The sequence below is a fragment of the Spermophilus citellus genome (genome assembly GCF_964194105.1).
Source record: "Spermophilus citellus genome assembly, chromosome: 13".
Lineage (NCBI taxonomy): Eukaryota > Metazoa > Chordata > Mammalia > Rodentia > Sciuridae > Spermophilus > Spermophilus citellus.
Window position 1 is genome coordinate 46525669 of NC_138193.1, and position 21623 is coordinate 46547291.

The window sequence follows — 21623 nt, forward strand, 5'->3', positions numbered from 1 at the left end:
TTGTAGAAAATAGGGATAGTAATGCTTTCTGCTCTCAACCCCCTGCGTTCATGTGAGGATTCAAATTGATGCCATAGGTGAAAGTATTTGGAAAGGCAACAGCAATGTGAGATGTATCTATTCTGCTCACCATTAAATTATTGGAAAGTCAGTATGCTCACAGACCAGTGGAAACATAACCAAATCTGTGGTATAGGAAAACTGGTGGGAGGCATGGGAAGAAGGAGACGTATTTATGGGACTCCCATTATATGTCAGGACCACTTCATGCCCCCTGTCATGTTCAAGACAACCCTGAAAATTTGGGCTCATTATGTTCAGTAATGTCCAGTACCACATGACTTCAGAGTAATAGAAAGAATGCAAAACCTATTTGCCGCAGTCTGGCTGGGCACAAAATCATGAGCCACTCAAGCAGGAACAAACTTTATTTCTAAAACTGTCGCCAATGCCCCATACGCTCCCGGGCAGATTGCCCACCAACCCGTGCAGCGTTCTCTCAGACCCCCACAGGAAGTCCCTCCTCCGGAATTCCCTCCTACTGCACTTCCCCAACCAATGGGAACTCTCCAGGAGTGCTGTAGCAGGCCGAGGAGGTGGACAGCAGGAGTCCAATATCCATATGAATGCAGATCTTAACATAATCATATCATCTCAATGGCTTGCTGGCATCAAACCAAAAATGCCATGCATCATATTACTTGGCTGTGGCTCTTAGCACCTATTCAGCTCACATGAAGAGTAACAGCATCCATTGCCCAAGCATCTATTATATCTGAGATTTGGCCCAGTTCTGCTAACGGCTATGTGATCTTGGTCAAGTCAACTTCTTCCTTTGGAAAACAAAGGAATTTTTCCATATTTAGTACTAGGAATACTACTTTCATATTTTTTTTTTGTTGCTAAATCCATACACTATTCTCTTATTTGACTAATACTTTTCCAAATTTCCTAAGAAAAATCCATTATTTCTGTACATAGAACCTGAGTATTTTTTTAACATACATCAAAATACACAGCAACTTTCCCAACACATTAAAATGCCCAGCTATGACAGTGAACAGGTGATCTTCTGCCTGTCTCCTAGGCATTTGGGAGACACTGGTAATTGTTAGTGCAGTTTAGATCTGCAAACCTGTATTCTATCCTGATCAAAGGGCCAGACCAATGCAGCAGACCTGGTATCAGATCTCTTGGGCTTTTGCTTCTCTCATTCTGGCTTCTTGTTCTGTTTAAAATACTTTCCCTCCATCCTTAACTTCTTATTTTTCTGCAGTCTTTTCCACTCTTATCTTCTAGCCATCTTCAATGCAAATTTCAGCAAGCTTTTTCCGAGAAGCAATGTGGGCAGAAGTATGTGGTAGGTGTTATTGGGGCTTATAAAATGAATAAAGCATGCACATAATATATGAGTCAGGAGTCAAGACAGATGAAGACATTTAAGGAAAAATTTACAAAGAAACATACAATAATTCATTCTAGCAAAGACATAGTCAGAGTTGAAGAAAAGATATTCAAAGCTGGACTCAGAATTGAATGACACCATAAAGATGACAAAATTCACAGTCTGGTATAAGTCGCCTAGAATTTGAACCTAACTGTCAAGCCTATTTGGTTAGGCATGTATATTTCTAACAAATAAATAAACAAGTACATAATTGTTTGAAAGCCTGTGCTATTAACCTCAGTCTTTAGTACTCTCTATGATCTCGCCACAGACCTGTTTCATTTATTTGGCCATTTTGCCTTCCCATGAAATTATTTCAGCAAATATTATATATTCTTGGATGTACTTTAGTGCCCACCCCTACCTCAAAGTCATTTTGTAAAAAGTAGAATGATGAGGCGCAAAGAGGCTAATAACCTTATGATGGTGGCAGAACTGGGACTAGAATCACACGACTCTTGATTCTCAGTGAAGTTGTCTTTTAAGACCTTAATGCATAATGGTGCTTCCAGGATCCATCACACTACTATAGCTCACTAAAAAGGGTAATAATGAATCCAATATTGAAAGAAAAGATACTGATCGAGTAGATTTGCAAAGAAAAGAGGCTCAGGAGAGAGAATAGAAGAGCATGGAGAGATGGAGAGTGACGTACACATTAAAACCAAGACAGTGCAAAAGAACAACTGGTAGATGAGCAAGCAGATTCAACCCTTCCTAGGGCCTGAAAGGGGTATATAAGGTGAGAGAGCATAAAATTGGAAAGACCAAGCTCTCACTAAAAAATCCAAAAGTTAGTTTAAAAAATACCATGACGGTACTAAAGGATGAGCCTGTACTTAGTCCATTTTGGTACTAATGGTCTTGGAAACCAGGCTGGAAAAAAAGGGAGGAACAGCAGGACTTGTAAATGAATTAACTATATTTACTTAGAGATCATGGAGTGCAAATTCATGCTTTTCAAGAAGAGACAATGATGTCACCAACGTTGGACACCTTGCTCAAATTTACCTAGCTGTCGAGAGATAACTGACACATGGCTTCTGAACTTCCAGGTTGTTGTATTTATCCACTTCCTTTGGGTTGGGTTGGGTTTAACATAATAGGCAATAGAGAGAATGATGACGTGAAGTACAATTTGAGGAAGGGAAGCTTGTAACTCTATGCAGGAAGGATTAAAAGAGAAAGGAAGTGTAAGAATAGAAATGAATGGGCGACTGCTGCTTCCAGGTCTTAGTTCATGACCAGGGCTTTTTTGTTGTAGTTGCTGGTATCATCACTATCCCTGTTCCTAAGAATCTGATAAGTGAAACTTAAAACCAGCTTTCTTTTTTTTCAAAAGTCACCAACTTGCGGTTCCCACCCACCCTACCCATTATGCCTCCTGCAGGTACATCACCTTGCAAACAAGTTACCTCCTACAAGCCCTCTTGTAACCTCCTGAGCTTGCATAACTTCTATTATAATATCACAGAGTGAAGGAACAGTCAACCACTAGTCATGTTAAAATGCACGTAGGATATATTTCTGAACAACTACAGGGCCATTTATATTCTGTCTGCCCAGATCCATGTCAACAGTTCACTTTCTGACTTTTGAAATCACAAAGAGTTTCTGTTGACCAGAATTTATCGAGCTATTTTAGAAAACACCTAATGTCAGCAAAGGGAACTATTTTTATCACTGTATGTTGTTTAACAGCCCTTGATTGTGATCAAATTTACTGCACCTATAAAAGGCAGGACAACCCAAGAGGCTGAGCCAAGAACTTTGAATTTCTAAAGAACTAAGCATTATACAGCAAAGATTTTAGCAGCAACCCACAAAGCAAGGGGAAAATGGTGTCACTGAACAGACAAATAAAGACATAAAGAATTAGGCATATAGCCAAGTGGGCAACTATTTAAAAAATCTTAATACTAACCCCTCCTTGGAGTTTAGTAATCCAGAAAATATTTATTCTGCAGCTCCTACACACAAGATTCTTTCTAGATATTTGGGGGGGGGGGGTGTTAGAGGGGGAGGACAACAGAATTAGTACTTTCCCTTTAAGAGCTGCCCACACAGTGGGATGTACAGTAAGATGTTTTAAGTATTATAATAGAGGCCAAAGTATCATGCCGAAGCTGCCCAGAGGAATTGATTCAAGAGACTTTTTAAAGTTTGATCTCAACAGGTGTGTGTGTGTGGGGGGGGGGAGGAATTGGAAGCAACCATGTGGATTAAATCAACTTCTTTTGACTGAAAATTAATTAAAAGGACTAAAACTGCAGTCATTTAAAATGTCGACACTTTGTCTATAAGTTATTAATAGAAAAGGGCTTTATATATGTGAAGGCAATTTTCTTATGAATGTTGACTATTCTCTACCAGAAAGAGAAAATGCTGTTAGCTTGAATGACTCTTCAGTGTTTCCAGATAGTGTGGGCATTCTCAACTAACTAGATTAATGCAGGGCCCAGACAAGGTTTTCCTCTCTGACCTTTCCTTATCTTTTTTTTAAAGCCTACCAAGAATACAAAAATGAAAAATCATTCAGTACCCAAGAGAGTTGGAGCCAACTGAATCAGAAGATAGATCTTGGCTAATTCTGAGGGAAAGTGTCTCTTCAGGAAGTTAGAATCTTGGTTTGGTTAGCTTCCTTTTTTAATAAAAAAAAAATTAGTTGTAGACAGACACAACTAAAACCTTTTATTTTTATTTTTTTATTTTTATGTGGTGCTGAGGATCAAACCCAGTGCTTCATATGTGCTAGGCAGGTACTCTACCACTGAGCTACAACCCCAGCCCTAGCTTTCTCTATATTGGGAGAAAGACCAACTGGTTCTACAGGAACCTTCTTGAGTCTCCCCTACCACAGTTGTGTAGGGTTCAGTTGAGGTTCCTCTCTCAGCATAGATTTTCATTTTTCAGACAGGAAGTTGGAGATCTGTAGAGAGGGTAGTGACTAGAACTGTTGATGACCAAACAGGAATGAATGTTAGGTCTTTGAACTCTTTGAGCAAACTCCCTCTATGATGGCAATTGGATTGCTGTAAAAATCATTATTATTTTAAAAATTGCTTTTGGAAGATGAAGTAACTAAGATGTAATACACAGGGTGCCATGAAGAGCTGATTCATAAACACACATATGGATACTAAGATACAGGTTCAAATAATCCTTGAATTAATGCTCCTAAGGACTTGCATAAAATTGTCCATGAGCGGAAAGTGGTGGCTCACTCCTGTAATCCCAGAAACTCAGGAGGCTGAGGCAGGAGGATCAAAAATTCAAAGCCAGCCTTAGCAGATTAGCAAGGCACTTAGCAACTCAGAGAGACCTTATCTCTAAATAAAATATAGAAAAGGGCTGGGGATGTGGCTCAGTGGTTCAGTTCCCATGGGCTAAATCCCTGGTACTAAAAAAAAAAAAAAAAAATAGATTGCCCATGAATGTATGGGAAGAAACATCAATAATGAGATATTAAAAAGCTACATCTTATATCATATAATTATAGGTCATGACTAAAATTAAATTGTAAAAGTTGTCAGTATATTAACAGTAATGTATAGGAGGCCAGATATTAGATTAAGAAAGATCTGTCCCATAATTTGAGAAACACAATAGGGTTAATGTTTCCCCTTGAAGGATTTGCCCTTTGTGGTTAAAGAGAACTTAATTTCTACTAAAATTATAGTAAGCAGAGTGTTAGAATCAGAGTGTACTTCACACATGTCATCTACTCATTAACTTGTACAGCTCAGAAACCAGGGCTAGGAAAGAGAGTATATGGCTGCAAAGTATAAGACAAAATTATCGTCACTAAGTGGTTAGTTCTGGAGTCCAAACTAGAAGCCCAGATACAGAGAGGAGGATCTTGTTACCTCTGAATATTTTATTTTTCATTCAGTCACAATTCTGCATGTTAATTAATTCCAATAGAAGGGACAGAAGTCCCCTTGACCCATAATGTCAGATCCAGGGGACACTTTCTAAGCATGTTTTCTAAAGTATTTCACCTTCCTGAGTTCTCTTCTCTGTTGAATGGTATGGCTCTTTGCTCCTAATATTCATCCAAGTTCTCTGACTGTTCTTACTAATTCCCTGTCACTGGGTTATAAAATATTAATGTTTAATAAAGATTCCCTGGAAACTCTCTGCTGCCTTCCACTGTGGGTTATGTGCTAGTAACTCTTCAAAGGGATATCTATAAGCCAGACTTGATTCTGAGTTGCTGGCCTCCTGGGTATCTCCATATAGATTCCCTATAGTCATTCAATTTTAACAACTTCTTACAAGACATATATATTTTCTGTTGGTCTGTCTGTTTTTCTCTCTCCATTCATGCGTCCATCTACAAACGGGCTTATATGTATATATCCTTTGACAGAAATGCTATACTTGTAAAGTTTTTGAGCCTCAAGTTAAAGACACAGAGAATAAGAAAGGGGGTGGGGAAAAGAAACAATGAAGTAAACTACCATCTTATACGTAGGAGCAAGGACATGGTTCCATTCCTGTCACTGATAATTAGTTCCATACAAGTTGCAAATTACTTCAAAAAATAATAGAAAGGCAACAGAATACAGAGAGGAAAAAGAACACAAAGAAAACATCACAGGAATATAAAGAAATAAGCAACACAAATCAAGATGACAGAAGTAAGATTACGAAGCCACAAAAATGGTGATTAAGAAAAAATTAATAACAACCTATGCTGTAGTTTTTCATAACATGGGCTGTTTAGTGAAAATAGCAGGCTACAAAATTGCATGCCGAAGGATCATGTACATGTCTAGCATGTGAGGACATTGACTGGAGCTGAGTGTAGGATTTAGTAATGTGTATCTTAGAATCTCACTGATCTAGACTGGAATTTCCAGGCTATAAGTTACCAACTGTGAGAACTTCAGCTGGTTATCAAGCTTACTATATTTTAATTTCCTTTTTTTTAAAGAACAAAATGATAAAAATTTGTTGGTGATGATGAAATTAAACTATCTTCAAGCTTTAGAAAATTCTCCAAAACAAAGTCTTCACTGGATAAGGGGAACAATGATTACACTGCTAACTCCTTGTAAATAGTATTCCAATGCCTGTGTCTCATTACACAAATGTCCCTTTGCTTAGCAATATGGAGGAGTGAACGTGGATGGGAGGTTTGAAGGACTGAATTCTGGGCTTGGATCTGTCAATAATTAGGTCTGTGATCTTGAGTAATCCATTCAAAAACTCTATAGAGAAGCTGTTCTCAAAGCTCATGTCGGCTCTTTAAAATTCTACAATTTGACCTACATGAAATTCACTTCACCTGTAAGGGTGTATATGGACTGCAAGTGAAGGTATGGAAAACAATGTTGCATATTAATGGAAACTAAAGAGAACAGGAGTAGCTATACCTGTAACAAATACAACAGATTTTAAGAAACAAAAAGAGATTAGAAGGTCTTCATATAATGATAAGGGGTCAATCTAGCAAGAGAATGTGACCACTGTAAAAATGTATACATCCAATATTCGAGAACCCAAATACATAAAGCAAACACCAATAATCTGAAAGGAGAGGTAGACTACAATCCAATAGTAGCAGGAGACTTGAGCAGATCATCCAGACAGAAAACCAATAGGGAAACACTGGACTTAAACTATATTATAGATTAGATCAGTCTCATAGACTTTCAGAACATTCCATCCAACGGTTGTAGAATACACAGTCTTAGCAAGCACACATGGAACGTTCGCTAGGAGAGATCATATATTATGCCACGAAACAAGTCTTAACCGATTTGAGGGAGAGAAACCATACTAAACATCTTTTTTTTTTTTTTTTTTAGTAATAATACTAAATATCTTTTTTGAACACAAAGCTCAGAAATCAACAACAGGAAAGATTTCAAAACATTCACAAACACATAGAAATTAAATATGCTCCTGATAAACCAATGAGTTAATTAAAAAAATAAAGGGAAACTTTAATAACTTCTTGGGATAAACATTAACAGAAAAACAACATATCAAAATTTGGGGATATAGAAAAAGCAGTTCTAAAGAGGGATGTTTATGAACAATAAATATCTACATCAAAAAAGAAGAAATAGTGCAAATTAAAAAATTAATACCACACCTCAAGGAACTAGAAACACAAGAAAAAACACTGAAGCCCCAAATTAGTACTTGGGGAAAAAAACAATAAAAATCAGAAACAAAAGGTATTAAGGTTAGATAAATATCAGAAAACACAAACAGAAGTAAGAGATGTTTCTTATTGAAAAGGAAAACAAAATTAGCAATGTTTGGCTACGATAAAGAAAAAGAAAGAAGTTTCAAATAAATAAAATCAGAAATGAAAATGGAGGCATTACAATTGACACAACAGAAATACAAAGGTTCATAAGAGATTATCATGAACAATTCCATGCCAACAGATTGAATAACCTAGCACTGGATGTACTCCTTGATGCATATGCTCTACCAAGATTGAGTAATGAAAAAAACAGAAAATCTGAATAGACCCAGAAAGAGTAAAAACATGGCATTAGTAATAAGTCTCCCATCAAAGAAAAGTCTGAAGCCTGATGACTTCACTGTGGAGTTCTATCAAACACTCAGAGTAAATACCAATTCTTCTCAAAATCTTCCAAAAAAACTGAAGAGGAAGGAACACTTTCAAACTCATTTTAAGAAGCCAGTACTACCTTGATACCAAAGGCATATAAAGACAAAATAAATAAAGAAGAGTGCAGCCCATTAACTCTGATGAATATAGATCCTTAAATCCCCAACAAATTCTAACCAACTGGATCCAACAGCTGTTAAAAAGATAATTCGCCATGATCAAGTGGGACTCATACCAGAGATGTAAGGATGATTCAACATAGATGAGACAACGAATTTGATAAGCTCTATGGGGAGGTTGAAGTATAAAAACCACAATTAATTTCTGTGGTCGTGGAAAAAGCATTTTACAAAATTCCACCTCCTTTCATGATACACTCAACAAACTAGATACAGAAAGAATATGTCGCAACAAAATAAAGACCTTACATGACAAAACCCCAAGCCAACGTCATATTTAGTGGAACAAAGTTTAAAGTTTTTCCCTATGTTCCAGAACAAGATAAGCACACCCATTCTCACCAATTCTAGTCAACACAGTACCAGAAGTCCTCACCAGAATAATTGGGAAACAGAAAGAGAGAAAGAAAAGACATCCAAATTGCAAACGAAAAAGTTAAAAATCCTACTGTTTGCAGATAATGTACACATACAAAACCTTAAAAATTTCAACAAATAATTAAAACTAATAAATAAATTCAATACAATTGTAGGATGCAAAATTAACAAATAAAAGCAGAAGCACTGCTAGATACTTCTACCTAACTATATCAAAGAGAAATCAAGAAAACAATCACATTTACAAAAACACAAAAGAAAAAAAATACTTAGGTACAAATTTAACTAAGGAAATAAAAGATCTCTACACTGAAAACTATCAAACATTACTGAAAGAAATTGAGAAAGACATAAACGAATGGAAACATATTCTGTGTTCATGGAACAGAAGAATTAATATTATCAAAATGCCCATAATACTCAAAGTGTTCTACAGCTTTAACTCAATTTCTTTCAAAATATCAATGATATTTCTCATAGAATGAGAAAAAAATAATCCTAAAATTCATGTGGAACTACAAAACACCCTGAAAAATAAAAACAATCTTAATCAAAATGTACCAAGCTGGAAACCTCACATTGCCCAGCATCAAAATATACTATAAAGCTATAGCAACTCAGACAGCATAGTATTGGCATAAAGGCAGAAAATACATAGACCAATGCAATAGAATAGAGCCTACAAATAATTACACACTTCTATAGTCAACTTATTTTTTTTTTATATAGAAGCTAATAACTGTGAAACTACCAGAAGAAAACACAGGGCAAACATTACATGCTATTGGCTGAAGCAATGACTTTTTGGATATGAACCCATAGTAATAGTAAGAAAAACCAAAGATAGACAAATGTGATTCAGCAAATAAAAAGCATCTTCACAGCAAAGGAAACAATATATAAAACTAAGAGATAACCTACACAATGGGGTAAAAATATTTGCAAACTATACCTTTTATAGGCATTAATATCCAAAATACATAAGAAACTCAAAACAACTCAATAGGAAGAAAACAACCTAAATTAAAAACAAGCAAATGAGTTGAACAGCCATTTCTCAAAGAAGTCATACAGATACAAGGTATATGAAAAAATGTCCAACATCAGGGAAATGAAACAAAAATACTATGATGAATACCACCTTACTCCAGTAAGAATGACTATTATCAGAAAGACAAAAGATAACATATGCTGGCAAGTATGTGGAGTAAAAGGAACCCCTGCATGCTGTTGATGGGAATGTACCTTAGTACAGCCGTTATGGAAAGCAGTGTGGGGGTTCCCAAAAAACTTAAAAATAGAGCCAGACATGGTGGTGCTCTCCCGCAATCCCTGGGGAGACTGAGGCAGGAGGATTACAAGTTCAAGGCCAGCCTCAGCAATTTAGCAAGACCACATCTCTAAATAAAAAACAAATAAATAAAAAGTGCTGGCAGGTATAGCTCAGTGGTACAGTGCCCCTGAGTTTACTCTCTGGTATTAAAAAAAAAAAATAGAACTACCATAGGATCCATAGGATCCAGTAATCTACTACTGAGTTTCTATTTAAAGGAAAAATCAGTATGTCAAAGTAATATCTGTACCCTCATGTTGATTGCAGCATTATTTATAACAGCTAAGGCATGGAATTAACCTAAGTCTCCATCAGAGAATGAATGGATAAAGAAAATATATATACAAAATGGAATAATACTCAGGTCAAAAAGAGTGATATCCTGTCATTCATGACTTCATGAATTTAAGTAAATTAAGTCAGGTACAGAAAGACAGATACCATATATTCAAACTCATGTATGGAATCTAAAATCACTGATCTCACAAAAGTAGAGTGTAGAATGGTATTTAGCAAGGACTAGGGTGATTGAGGGTGGAAGTTGGGGACATGTTGGTTAAAGACAAGAAGAGTACAAAAGGTCTACATCACAACATGGTATCTATGTTAATAGTGTACTATATTCTCAAAAACTGCTGAGAATGGATGGAACATGTTCTCATAAAAAATGATACCTATATGAAATAATGTGTATATTCATTAGCCAAATTTGATCATTCCACATTAAAAATATGGAAAATGTATATATGTTTTAAAATATCCTGTTCTACATAGTAAATACATATGATTTTATATATCAACATAAATTTTTTTTTTTTTTTACAAATAAATAAAACATCACCATGGCCAGAGGAAAGATAAGTAAGAGAGAGTCACAGTGCCAGACATAAACTGTGAATAATTCTCTCTGTGTTTAGCTCTGCTTTGCCTGCCAGGTTACTCTGTGTAGAAACACGAACATACTATGGAAATGACACCAAATCCTCGCCTTTTGTGCCAGAGGAGCCTGCCAATGATGGAGGAGAAAAAGGTGCTAAAGGATCAAATCCAGAAAAAAAACTTCTGGCTCTGTCCCCTGACAGTGTGAGCACAATGTTCAACATGTGAATTATATGGATTTCCATTTTTATTAAGCAATCCTCCTTCACCTCTATTAGTTTTCATCAGTACCATTGTAAGATCTGATGTTCAGACATTTTAGTTATTGAATAATTTTTTAAAAATTAATTAAGGAGGACTGGGGTTGTGGCTCAGTGGTAGAGCGCTCACCTTGCACGTGTGAGACCCTGTGTTTGATCCTCAGCACCACATAAAAATAGATAAACAAAATAAAGATATTGTGCTCATGTATAACTTAAAAATATTTTTTAAAAAATTAATTGAGGAAAAGTTCATGCCTCAGTGTTGAATTTGGACTAACAAAGGTTAAAGACACAAGACACATCATCCCTCATTCTGGGAGCCAATGGTGCATTCACCACCACCCAAAGTAGGAAAGGAACTAGCCGATGATATCTAACTCCACTGGGAGCAATGAAACCTCCTCTGGGTCAAGCCCCCAAGGAATCAAGCAGAACCTGGTGAGAGACACATGCTTCCAGGAGGCAACAGGGGTTGGAAGCTGACAGACACAATCAGGCTTCCAAGTGGCTGTTTCTTTTTAATAAATATAACCCAATGGGACAGCAGTGGCATAAAACTTTTTCATGCAGTGAATCTCAAAAAGTTGAGGGGGGCAAGGAGGTTTTACAAACCCTTAGTCAGATGCTATAAGAAAAGCACAAAGTATAGAGGACAAATTAGGGGTCAAAACTCTGGAAACTCTCCTGCTCAACAAACAAATAACAGTTCTTAATTTGCTCTGGCAGGAGATTGATGGTCACATCTGAAACAACAAGAAGGATTTGTGAGCTGTTTCCAAAGCAGATGGAGAGAGAGGCTGCACTTCAGAATAAGTCTAAAATTGCATCTATCTTGACAGGAACATACTAACCAACTGAAGGATGAACCTCTGCTCAGTAGGCTGGGCATAGCTGGAATTGTAAGAGAACCTGTTAAAAATTATAAAAGGAGAGAGAGAGAGAGAGAGAGAGAGAGAGAGAGAGAGAGAGAGAGAGAGAGAGAGAGACCATATCACTAAGAGATGAAGAGGTCACAGTTCCCAGTATGAGGAATAGTAAGCAATAAAAGAGAATAAACTCATGGCATTTGCAGGTAAATGGATGGAGTTAGAGAAGATAATGCTAAGTTAGCCAATCCTAAAAAAACAAATGCTGAATGTTTTCTCTGATATAAGGAGGATGATTCATAGTGGGATAGGGAGTGGGAGCATGGGAGGAATAGAAGAACTCTAGATAGGGCAGAGGGGTGGGAGGGGAAGGGAGGGGGTGTGGGATTAGAAATGATGTTGGAACATGATGATCATTACTATCCAAAGCACAGGTATGAAGACATGAATTGGTGTGAATATGCTATGTATACAACCAGAGATATAAAAAATTGTGCTCTATATATGTGATGAGAATTATAATGCATTCTGCTGACATATGTAAATTTAAACATTACATTAAAAAAACAAGCTGCAGAAAAATCAAATCTCACCAATAAATAAATAAATAAATAAATAAATAAATAAATAAATAAAAGAAGAAGGAAGACAAAAAAAAAAAAATACACCTCTGTCAACTTTAAAGGTTTTTTCACACTTTAACATTTAGATTGCTTCAGTGAGAAATTCTAGATTTCAATACACTGTAAAGTAGGACCACTAGGGATATTTATTCTGGGTTTCTGGTATCCAACTAATATCAGAATCAATTTACTTTCTCTAATTTTATTTTCTTCCAGACTTCATTCCTTATTAAATCTTAGATATTCCCCTACATCATCTAAGTTACACAAGCCTATGGGTGAGTGTTTTGTACATGCCAAAGAAAATTCATTTAGAAGGGATCAGAAAGCTGGACATAAACAACTCAGGAAAGAGTACAGAGAATTCAAAAAACGAAGAATGGATCAGTAAGGCTTGAGGAGGCAGCAGATTCTGATTAGGAGAAATAAAAAAAGAGGTAAATAAAAGACACTTTGAGCTATCTTCTCAGTCTCAAAGGGATAGATTTGTTCAACATGTGATGCTGGGTCATCTGACATCGTCTAAGGTTTGGATGTGATAGACACCTCCATATCAGTCAAAGGGGAAGATTCTCACATGAGAATCTGGGCTAATTGACTAGAGACAATTGTAAGGCTTGATGATGTCTGAGAAATCAAGTATTACAGCCTCCTCATATAATAGATTAGGCACATGAAATTCAAATATATTGATCAAAGTGATATAGCAAATGTGGTTATTGTTATTGCTACTGGTAACAAGGAGTTCAAAATTTCACAATTCATGTTCTTGTCCCCACTGGATAACACCAGGTATCAATACCCACACCTCATGTACACAAACTGACTCCAATTTGAAAGAGATTTTGAACTCCATCAAGATTTTAAAGTTTTCTTCGTTCTTTCCTTGTAATATGCCCCTAGCAAAAAAAAAAAAAAAAAAAAAAAAATCTTGTTTCTTTTCCTAACTCTGACAATTTAAGTTCATTGTCTCTTCCTCCTATACCTGCCTCTCAAGTGTGAGGGTGTTGTCTGGCCTACCAAACTTTGTTTTCTAATGTCTTTGCTTTGTGGTGACTCCCAACTCCATACAGATTCACACATCTGTAGACAAGTGCCATTTTACATATTTTGTGGTCTCTGCTGTCATGTGTAAAATCTCTAACTCTTATTAGGGTAATTCTCACACTTGAATTTTGGAAGACTCAGATTCCTCATTAAAATGCATTTTCCTGATCTCCAACCTTCCCATCTCCAGAGATTTTGATGATCCCCCAAGTGCTTGTATTTTAATCTGTACTTCCAAGAGATTCAGATTTGGAAGGATTTACATATTTGAACTGAACATATATTGTAAGCTGTCTTATACAGTGTGAATGTCATGATAATGGCTCTGTCTCATGTTTCTTTGTTCCTCTTGGTATTGTGTTATGCCCAGTGCAGAACTAAGTGATATTCTCTAGAAGAAGAGATGCTCCTCAAAAGATTTGAGGTGTCCAGGAAGGTATGTCCCATCTGTAATGTAAGATCCTGGGCATAAATAAGTGAAATTGTGTTTCAGAGAACAGCCTTGGTTCCTATCTTAGATGATGTGGTATCTCAGAGATTCTGTAATTAACCAGTTAATGTCGTTCACTGGTGCTGAGGCCAAGGTAAATATACCAATGCCCAGAAGTGGTATGTGAACAACCTTTTCTCTTACATAGTGCTCACTGTTTACAACGTGATTCTGGATCTAGCATAAAGTCCAGTGTAACAACATGGGTTACTCAATGCTTGTTAAGCGGCAGAGCACATCATCATATTCATGACATGTCCTTTGTTATTATGACACCACCACCTCCTAGCTTCTGCTTTTGAGATATGAAGCAGTATGTATCTATGTGGTCAAAAAACTACCTAATAGGCCCATACTTTGTAGTGAGTTTATCAGGGTCTTATATCCAATACTCTTTAAGTTGCTATATTCAGGTTACAGACAATTCCTTCGTTTGATTTTCATTAAACAAGGTATTTCTATACTAGCAAAAGGTCAATTTAATTGGACTAATAACTTTGAAAAAGGCAGTCCAGTCAATACAATTGTATTATATATGTGCAGTGAAAGTTACCTTACTACTTCCAGTAGCAAATTGCAAGCAGTAGCAGTTAACAGGAAATTTTTTCTTCTTTCTTTTAGTAACTCCCCACTTCCCAGACTCATTGAACATACTCTTGTGAGACCATACATGGGAACTTGACATGAGCTCTTATGCTCCCCTTTCATTTAGCCAGTTGTAAGGTAGTCTCTAAAGGAAGGGAAGAAATTAGTTCAAGAGTCTTTTTCTCCCTTAATAGTTGATTACTCAATAGCATAGTTTTATTGATGAATTTTTCAACCACCCAACAAAACTTTCTTATGAAGTCCATTTATAGAAAGTCAAGCATTTGGTGCTACAGTATGTACTAAATGCAAGAACATAATCCTTGGATCCAAAGGATATATGTTCTTTGGATTATTATTGTTTAAAAAACAATAACTTTCAATGTTATTCAAGATTAACAGTAGATATCATGAAGGGCCACCTGCTTAGCTGTCAAATTACTTGAACAGAAAATAATTATCATAGGGAGTGAGGGGGAAGGAGATGGCAAAAAAGAAAGAATGTGCAAAGAAAGGCACAACAAACGGAATTGAATGTGACATGAAGATAGTGTAATAGAATGGTGGCCAAATAAGGACTCCATGTGGATGTGATCTAGATTTTCAGCTCCTTAATTAAAATATTTCCAATGAAAGAGTTCTGAAAACGCAACTGGTACAAGTTAAAGGAATCTTAAGGTGCTAATGAAGTATTTCAGATAAAGTTAGTTTTCAGAAATGCATGTTACCCAAACAAATGGTTAGAGATGTGCCCCAAATGAATATTTTACATAGGGTCTCACATTTGCGGATGATTAGAACAAGAGGCAGGATTCATTGACAAAGAATTTGCAAAGAGCAAGGCTGCTTCTGAACACGGCCGCCTCTGCAGCTTACTTCCAGAAACATCAAGTAATAACAACACACATTTTCAGCTCAGCTGCCTTGGCTTTCCAAACCAAACGCTGTCTTGAGATAATGAATTCAAAAAGGGGAATTCAAGTGTGAACATTTTGCAAGGCTCAGCAGTGTGGAAAATCCTTTTGTGCACTTTATAATTTTCTGTTTGTTTTAGTCTCTGCACAGTAAAATCTCCTGCTTTGTCACACACACACATAAGCCAGTTTCAGGGGCAGGTGGAGAGTCTCCCTCCTGGCTCCCACTTGTAGGCGTGCTAGTTTCTCCAGGTGAGTTTCCCCCCTTCCTCTGCTGAGATGTGTGATGGAGTATGGAAATGACAACAGGAACTCCACAATATTTCTTTGTGAGCGCTATGCTGAGTAATGTTGGTTTTCATTTTCTGGGATAAGTAAGCCACAGAGCTGAGACCCCAATGGCCCCTAGAATCTTCTTGGACTCAACCCTCTTTCCATCTCCTGAACATTTCATCTGGTCCAGTTCTAAAGCTCTGTGACAACAGTCTCAGGGAGGGTTTATTGTAAAGAAACTCACCAAAGAGTCAGAATTAATGTTTTATAGATGCAGCTTTGACTTCTCTTTGTCATTATTTCCCAAACATTAATACCAAATACCTAAAATTGTTGGCACGGGTACTGGAAAGAGCATGAGCCTTGATATTAGAGGGACCAAGTTAAAATCTTAACCTAGGTTTGTGACCTTGGGAAAGTTATTTATTCTGCCTGCTGAGAGAAGCTAGTCATACATATGTCAGAGAACTGAAGAGTAAATTAAATGAGATGAATTATAAAATAATTTTATCTGGTAGATTGTCTCACAATAATTTTTTTAAAATTTTTGATTTGTTCTTTTTAGTCATACATAAGAGAAGAAGGTATTTTGACATATTGTACACACATGGAGTATAACTTCTCATTTTTGTGGTTGTACATGATGTGGATTTACACTGGTTGTGTATTCATATATGAAAATATGAAAGTTATGTCCGATTCATTCTACTGTATTTCTAATATTTATTCCCCATTTGCCTTTCTCTGGAGATGTTTATTTTAAAATGACACTGTATGTCTTTCATCTGAACTTTATTTTTGAACTTTAAAAAGACAGGGCTTCGGGTGATTCTCAATGGAAGAGAGACTACCTAGAATGCCTGAGGCCCTGGGATTGATTCCCAACACTACCACAAGTAATAATAATAATAATAATAATAATAAATTAATTTAAAAAGACACAATTTTAGTGATAATATTACTTAGCAAGTTATATAATGGATAAATATCTTAGGAGCAGGATCTTTATCAGATAAATGAGAATTAGACCATATTAATAGTATTCCTCCTGCCAGCCTTTATTCTCTCTCTTTTTCTTTTTTTGAATGAGAGACTTATTTTACAGAACTCTTAGGTAAAAGTTCATGTAAAGCATATGAACGAAGAACTCCTTTCACTCTTCTTTCCAATTCCCAAGCTGGCAGCCAGGAATACAGTTTGAATGTGATCTCAAAGATGCTACCTAGCCTCACAATTCTAAGATATACAAATGAGAAAAGTAGAAGAAATGTTATTGTCTGAAGCCCAATTCAGCTTATACTGTCAGTCTACTCTAATTGAACCGCAGCGCTACGTAGACTGATTCTGAGTCAATTCATGCATCCAAGGAAGTAGTTACTAATTAGATAAGAATCTGCTCTATGAGCAAAGCTCTTAGCAGAGAGAGGATTCCCTAGGAGGTACTGAGCTGGTGATCTTTTGGTCTATTCTGAGAGGATTTAGAAGGGTCTTCTGCTCCAGGAATTCAGGCTAAATGGGCACACTCAGAACCATGTTTCTCTTAGCAACAACAGTCTAAAGAACATGTTTCTATCTCTCAGCACTTTTTAGTCAATCTATAAGCAACATTTACTGGATTCTGTAAGATAAAAAGATAAAATGCATCTACTTTCCTTTTATCCTACAGAATAATGTTCTAGAATTTTAATTCACATTATTTATTACCTCATAATTCTGACAAATGCCATTCTGTAAAATGTCCTTTAATTTTCTGGAACTCTCAAAAGTAGACCCTATTTATGAATGGTCATTTATAGCTTTTCAGTCTAATGTTTTCTTTCTTTGTCCAGCCCAATACTAAATTCTTTGATGTGTGGTCAGATATAAGACGCCACACTGGACATAAATGTATGTAGGGAATATAACACAAAGCTAGTCAGGATGTGGAGGCACTGGGCCTCTGTCAGTGAGAACATAAAATGGTACAACCTTTTTGGAAAAGAGTTTGGCAGTTTCTTAAAAAGTTCAACATAAGTCCCATGACCTTATTCTATGCCTCAAGAGTAGCTATTCTACCTCTATGTATTTAACCTGGAGAAGTGAAAGTTCCAAAGCAGAACTACTCAAATGATTGTTATCAGGTGAACATAACACACTGTAGGATACAGAATGTTATTCAGCAATAAAAGACTGAACTATTGCTGGGCACGGTGGCACACACCCATAATCCTAGCAGCTGGGGAGGCTGAGGCAGGAGGATCACAAGATTAAAGCCAGACTTCAGCAATGGGAGGCCCTAAGCAACTCAGGGAGATCCTGTCTCTAAATAAAATACAAAATAGGGCTTAGGATGTGGCTTAGTGGCTGAGTTCCCCTGAGTTCAATCCCTGGTACCAAAAAAAAAAAAAAAAAAAAAAAAGACTGAACTATTGATACAGGACATAATAGCATAATATAGATGAATCTCAAACTCTGCTGAGGGAAAGAGGCTAAGCAAAAAGAGCACATAATTTTTGATGCTATTTATATAAAAGTCTAGCAAACACAAACTAATTCATGATAGTGGGGAAAAGATCAGCAGTTGCCTGAATATGGGAGTGAACAGGAAGGGGCAGAAAGGACAGAGTCCAAAGGGACTAAGAAAATTTAAAGGGTAATGGATACATTCATTATTTTTATTGGTGTGGCGGTACTTCCATGGAAATCATAGAAAGAAAAATTTATTATTCATACACATTAAATATGGACAGTTCTTAGCTGCCAATTATACCTCACTATGGCTGAGTTTATGAGAGAATAGGAAAAGGGCAAAGGAAGAAGAAATACAAATTCCCCCATAAGTTAGAAATTGTGTACAAGAAATTAAATACAAATTCCCAGAGGGGATTGACCCCACAAAATTTCCTTGTCCACACCGCTGGAAGAAAATCCAAACAAATCCAAACAAATAACATTCTCATGATTGAAGAAGGAACAATCCACCTGAATACATGGCTCTTTTCTCTTTTCTCCAAACAACCTGGCTGATAATCGTGGGGTCACTAATTCCTGCGGCTTGTTCTGGTCTGTAATTGGGACTGTAAAAAAAAAAAAAAAAAAAAAATATATATATATATATATATATATATATATATATATATATATATATATATATATTGAGCCTTCAGAAACCAATCCCTGGCCTTTGCTGCATCCTCTCTCTGCCTGTCTCTGCCTGTTGACCCAGTGAAAATCCAGAGGCAGGGCTTTGGCTGGCAGCATAGCTATTCTGCTCCATCTAGTGGGATCCGTGAAGAATGAAGACCACTCACCTGCCCTGAGTCATTTTCAAGAGAAGGGAACCAGATGCAGCCTGGCCCAGGATCAGCTCCCATATCCGGATAGGGGAGGTGTCTGGGGAGATGCAGCTGAACTCTGAGTGGGAAATGTCATTGTCGGACTTGACACTAGGACAGTGAGAGCTGGGACAGATGTGAGCGATTTCTGCTGCAGAGCAACATGAAAAGGTCACAGGAGGCCTGGCACCTTTGATTTGGCTCTCACAGCACCACAAGCAAAGCCAGCAATGCTGGGCTATTTTTAATGTTCAAAGAGCCTAGCAAAAGATTTATGACTACAAATATGTAGTGTGGGAGAGATAAATTGAAGCAGGGCTCTCCCAGCTCCGACAGAGGAGTGAGCCTGCCAGCCTGGTCAATAAAGTATTTAAGCCCTGAGTGCTGTGTGGGTTGTCATAGATTAAAATTTGAAAATCTTTTATGGTGTAACAAGGTCCTTAATTATAACTCTGGGCTCTGGATCATTTGCAGGTTGTGCAAACAGCAAGAGTTATGCCACAGTGAACATCCTTGGATACAATAGCCTTAAAATCCAATGTCCGTGAGGGAAAACACTCAATTCTCAAGTTCAAAATTATTTTCACAAAATAAAGGAGTCTGAGACATGTCTACCATAAAATCCTCCCCTGTCTCAATTGTACTTGGTATTATTTCTCTCTCATATGGAATTCATAGACTCTAACAAGCTGGCTGAAGTTTCAAGGTGATGTTGCTTTCAACTTTTTTCATCTGTCATTTTTTTTCTTCATCATTACAACATTCTCACTTTTTTTCTGAAAGTTTAAGATGCATATAATTTTAGTTGCTGTGGATTTTAGCTGTCAATTAACTTCTTTGGCTGATAGACACTAGATCAGCAACCTCTCTTGGAACAAAAAAAGAGTCTTGGATCTGAACCTAATAGGACTTGATTAGTAAAATATTTACTATCTTTTGAGGTGGGTACTGGGGATTGAACTCAGAGGCACTCAGCCACTGAACCACATCCCCATATTTTATTTAGAGACAGAGTCTCTCTGAGTTGCTTAGTGCCTCACAGGTTGCTGAGGCTGGCTTTGAACTTTCCATCCTCCTACCTCAACCTCCCAAGTCTCTGGGATTATAGGTGTGTACCACCACGCCTGGCCAATATTTAACTATTACCAACAGATAATACTAAAGTAGTTTTGACTCTTGAGTGATTAGCATTAATTTACAGGAAAGTTTACCTTATTCTTTGGCTCCATGCTTGGGACTGACTTCTAGTTCCAGTTGCCAAATAATCAGATAATCTCAGAATTTAATTAACTCAAGAGTTACAGGTCTAGTCAGAAGACTATTGCCTTATAAAATAGAAATTACATATATGTCTAGATATAGTACATGTGCACACATAAATACATAATATGTATAAATAGGCAATAAGGAAGGTATTTATGATCTCTCCAGCTCATAAAATATGTGTATGTTACCTCTAAGACTATGTAGATGAATCTTACCTTATAAAATAAGAATATCTATAAAATGCTTTAAATTAATAGAATTACTATGCACCTAGCAGATATTCCTCCTCCTTCAACTGACTCTGTTTACAATTCACCAAGGAACTTTCAAAAAAACTCCAATGAAGTTTTAATTTAACCTATATTCCTCAATTTTCCTGCTCATTGAGTAAACAAACACTGAATGCATTACAAGTACTCCCATTAAAAGGAAAACTCAATAAAGTCAATCATATTTGCAGCAAAAGTAATTTCAAGTTTGCTGAACATTAATTTTTTGAAGATGGGATAATCTTATAACAGGCCTTTACATATGGAGGCAGACTGGATGACATAGATGTGTGTCCTTGAGTGTTGGTTTTAGCATGCTCTTGAGTTGAATGTTGGTACTGAGATAAAGAAAAGGGTTCCTCAGGAGCACCTGGTATCACCTGGCTTCCCCTTAGAACATTTACCTTTGGAGAGACCAAATCAAAACTCCTTCACCTTCCTGATGTCTATTGCTGTCTTCCTTGGTTTTTCAACCTTATCACTTAAACTAGGGGGACTGTAGGGTTGTGGGGAGGATATTCAGACTCATTAGCTTATAAAATGCCCCTCAGTTTCAGAGTTGGATCTATAAAGACATTTGGAAAAAAAAAGGCACATCCTTGAATACACACCCTCATGCTACTTCAAAAAATGAACCCAATACTTCCATGTCTTATATTACAAACTGATCCTCCAGGACAGTCAAACCCACCTCTTTCTAAAGGCCCAAGTGAAATTTTGGCTCACTATCAAGCTTTTGATATATCTCACTTTGGCACGTGAGCTTTTCTGGTCACAATATCTACAAATTACACTATGATGTAATTTGATGTAATTTGTTCAAACAAATAAAATCATAGGGGGAAGAAAACAAAATTTCTTCTGGGATATTATGCTTTGTGGGAGGAAAGAGGAACAAG

General features: G+C 36.7%; 1 protein-coding gene across 6 annotated transcripts in view; it reads right to left on the reverse strand.

Annotated features, from left to right (window-relative positions):
- The window catches only part of CTNNA2 (catenin alpha 2), a gene marked incomplete at its 5' end in the record, with an annotated part of 976113 nt that overhangs the window by 404910 nt on the left and 549580 nt on the right, over window positions 1-21623 (reverse strand). The window contains one exon of one of the 6 annotated variants that reach the window (XM_081264880.1): window positions 19166-19309. The exons of the other annotated variants lie outside the window; for them this stretch is intronic. Within the exon in view, the coding sequence (XP_081121006.1) occupies window positions 19166-19228 (63 nt within the window). Of the gene's footprint in view, window positions 1-19165; window positions 19310-21623 lie in introns of those variants that run through there. 6 annotated transcript variants of the gene reach the window in all.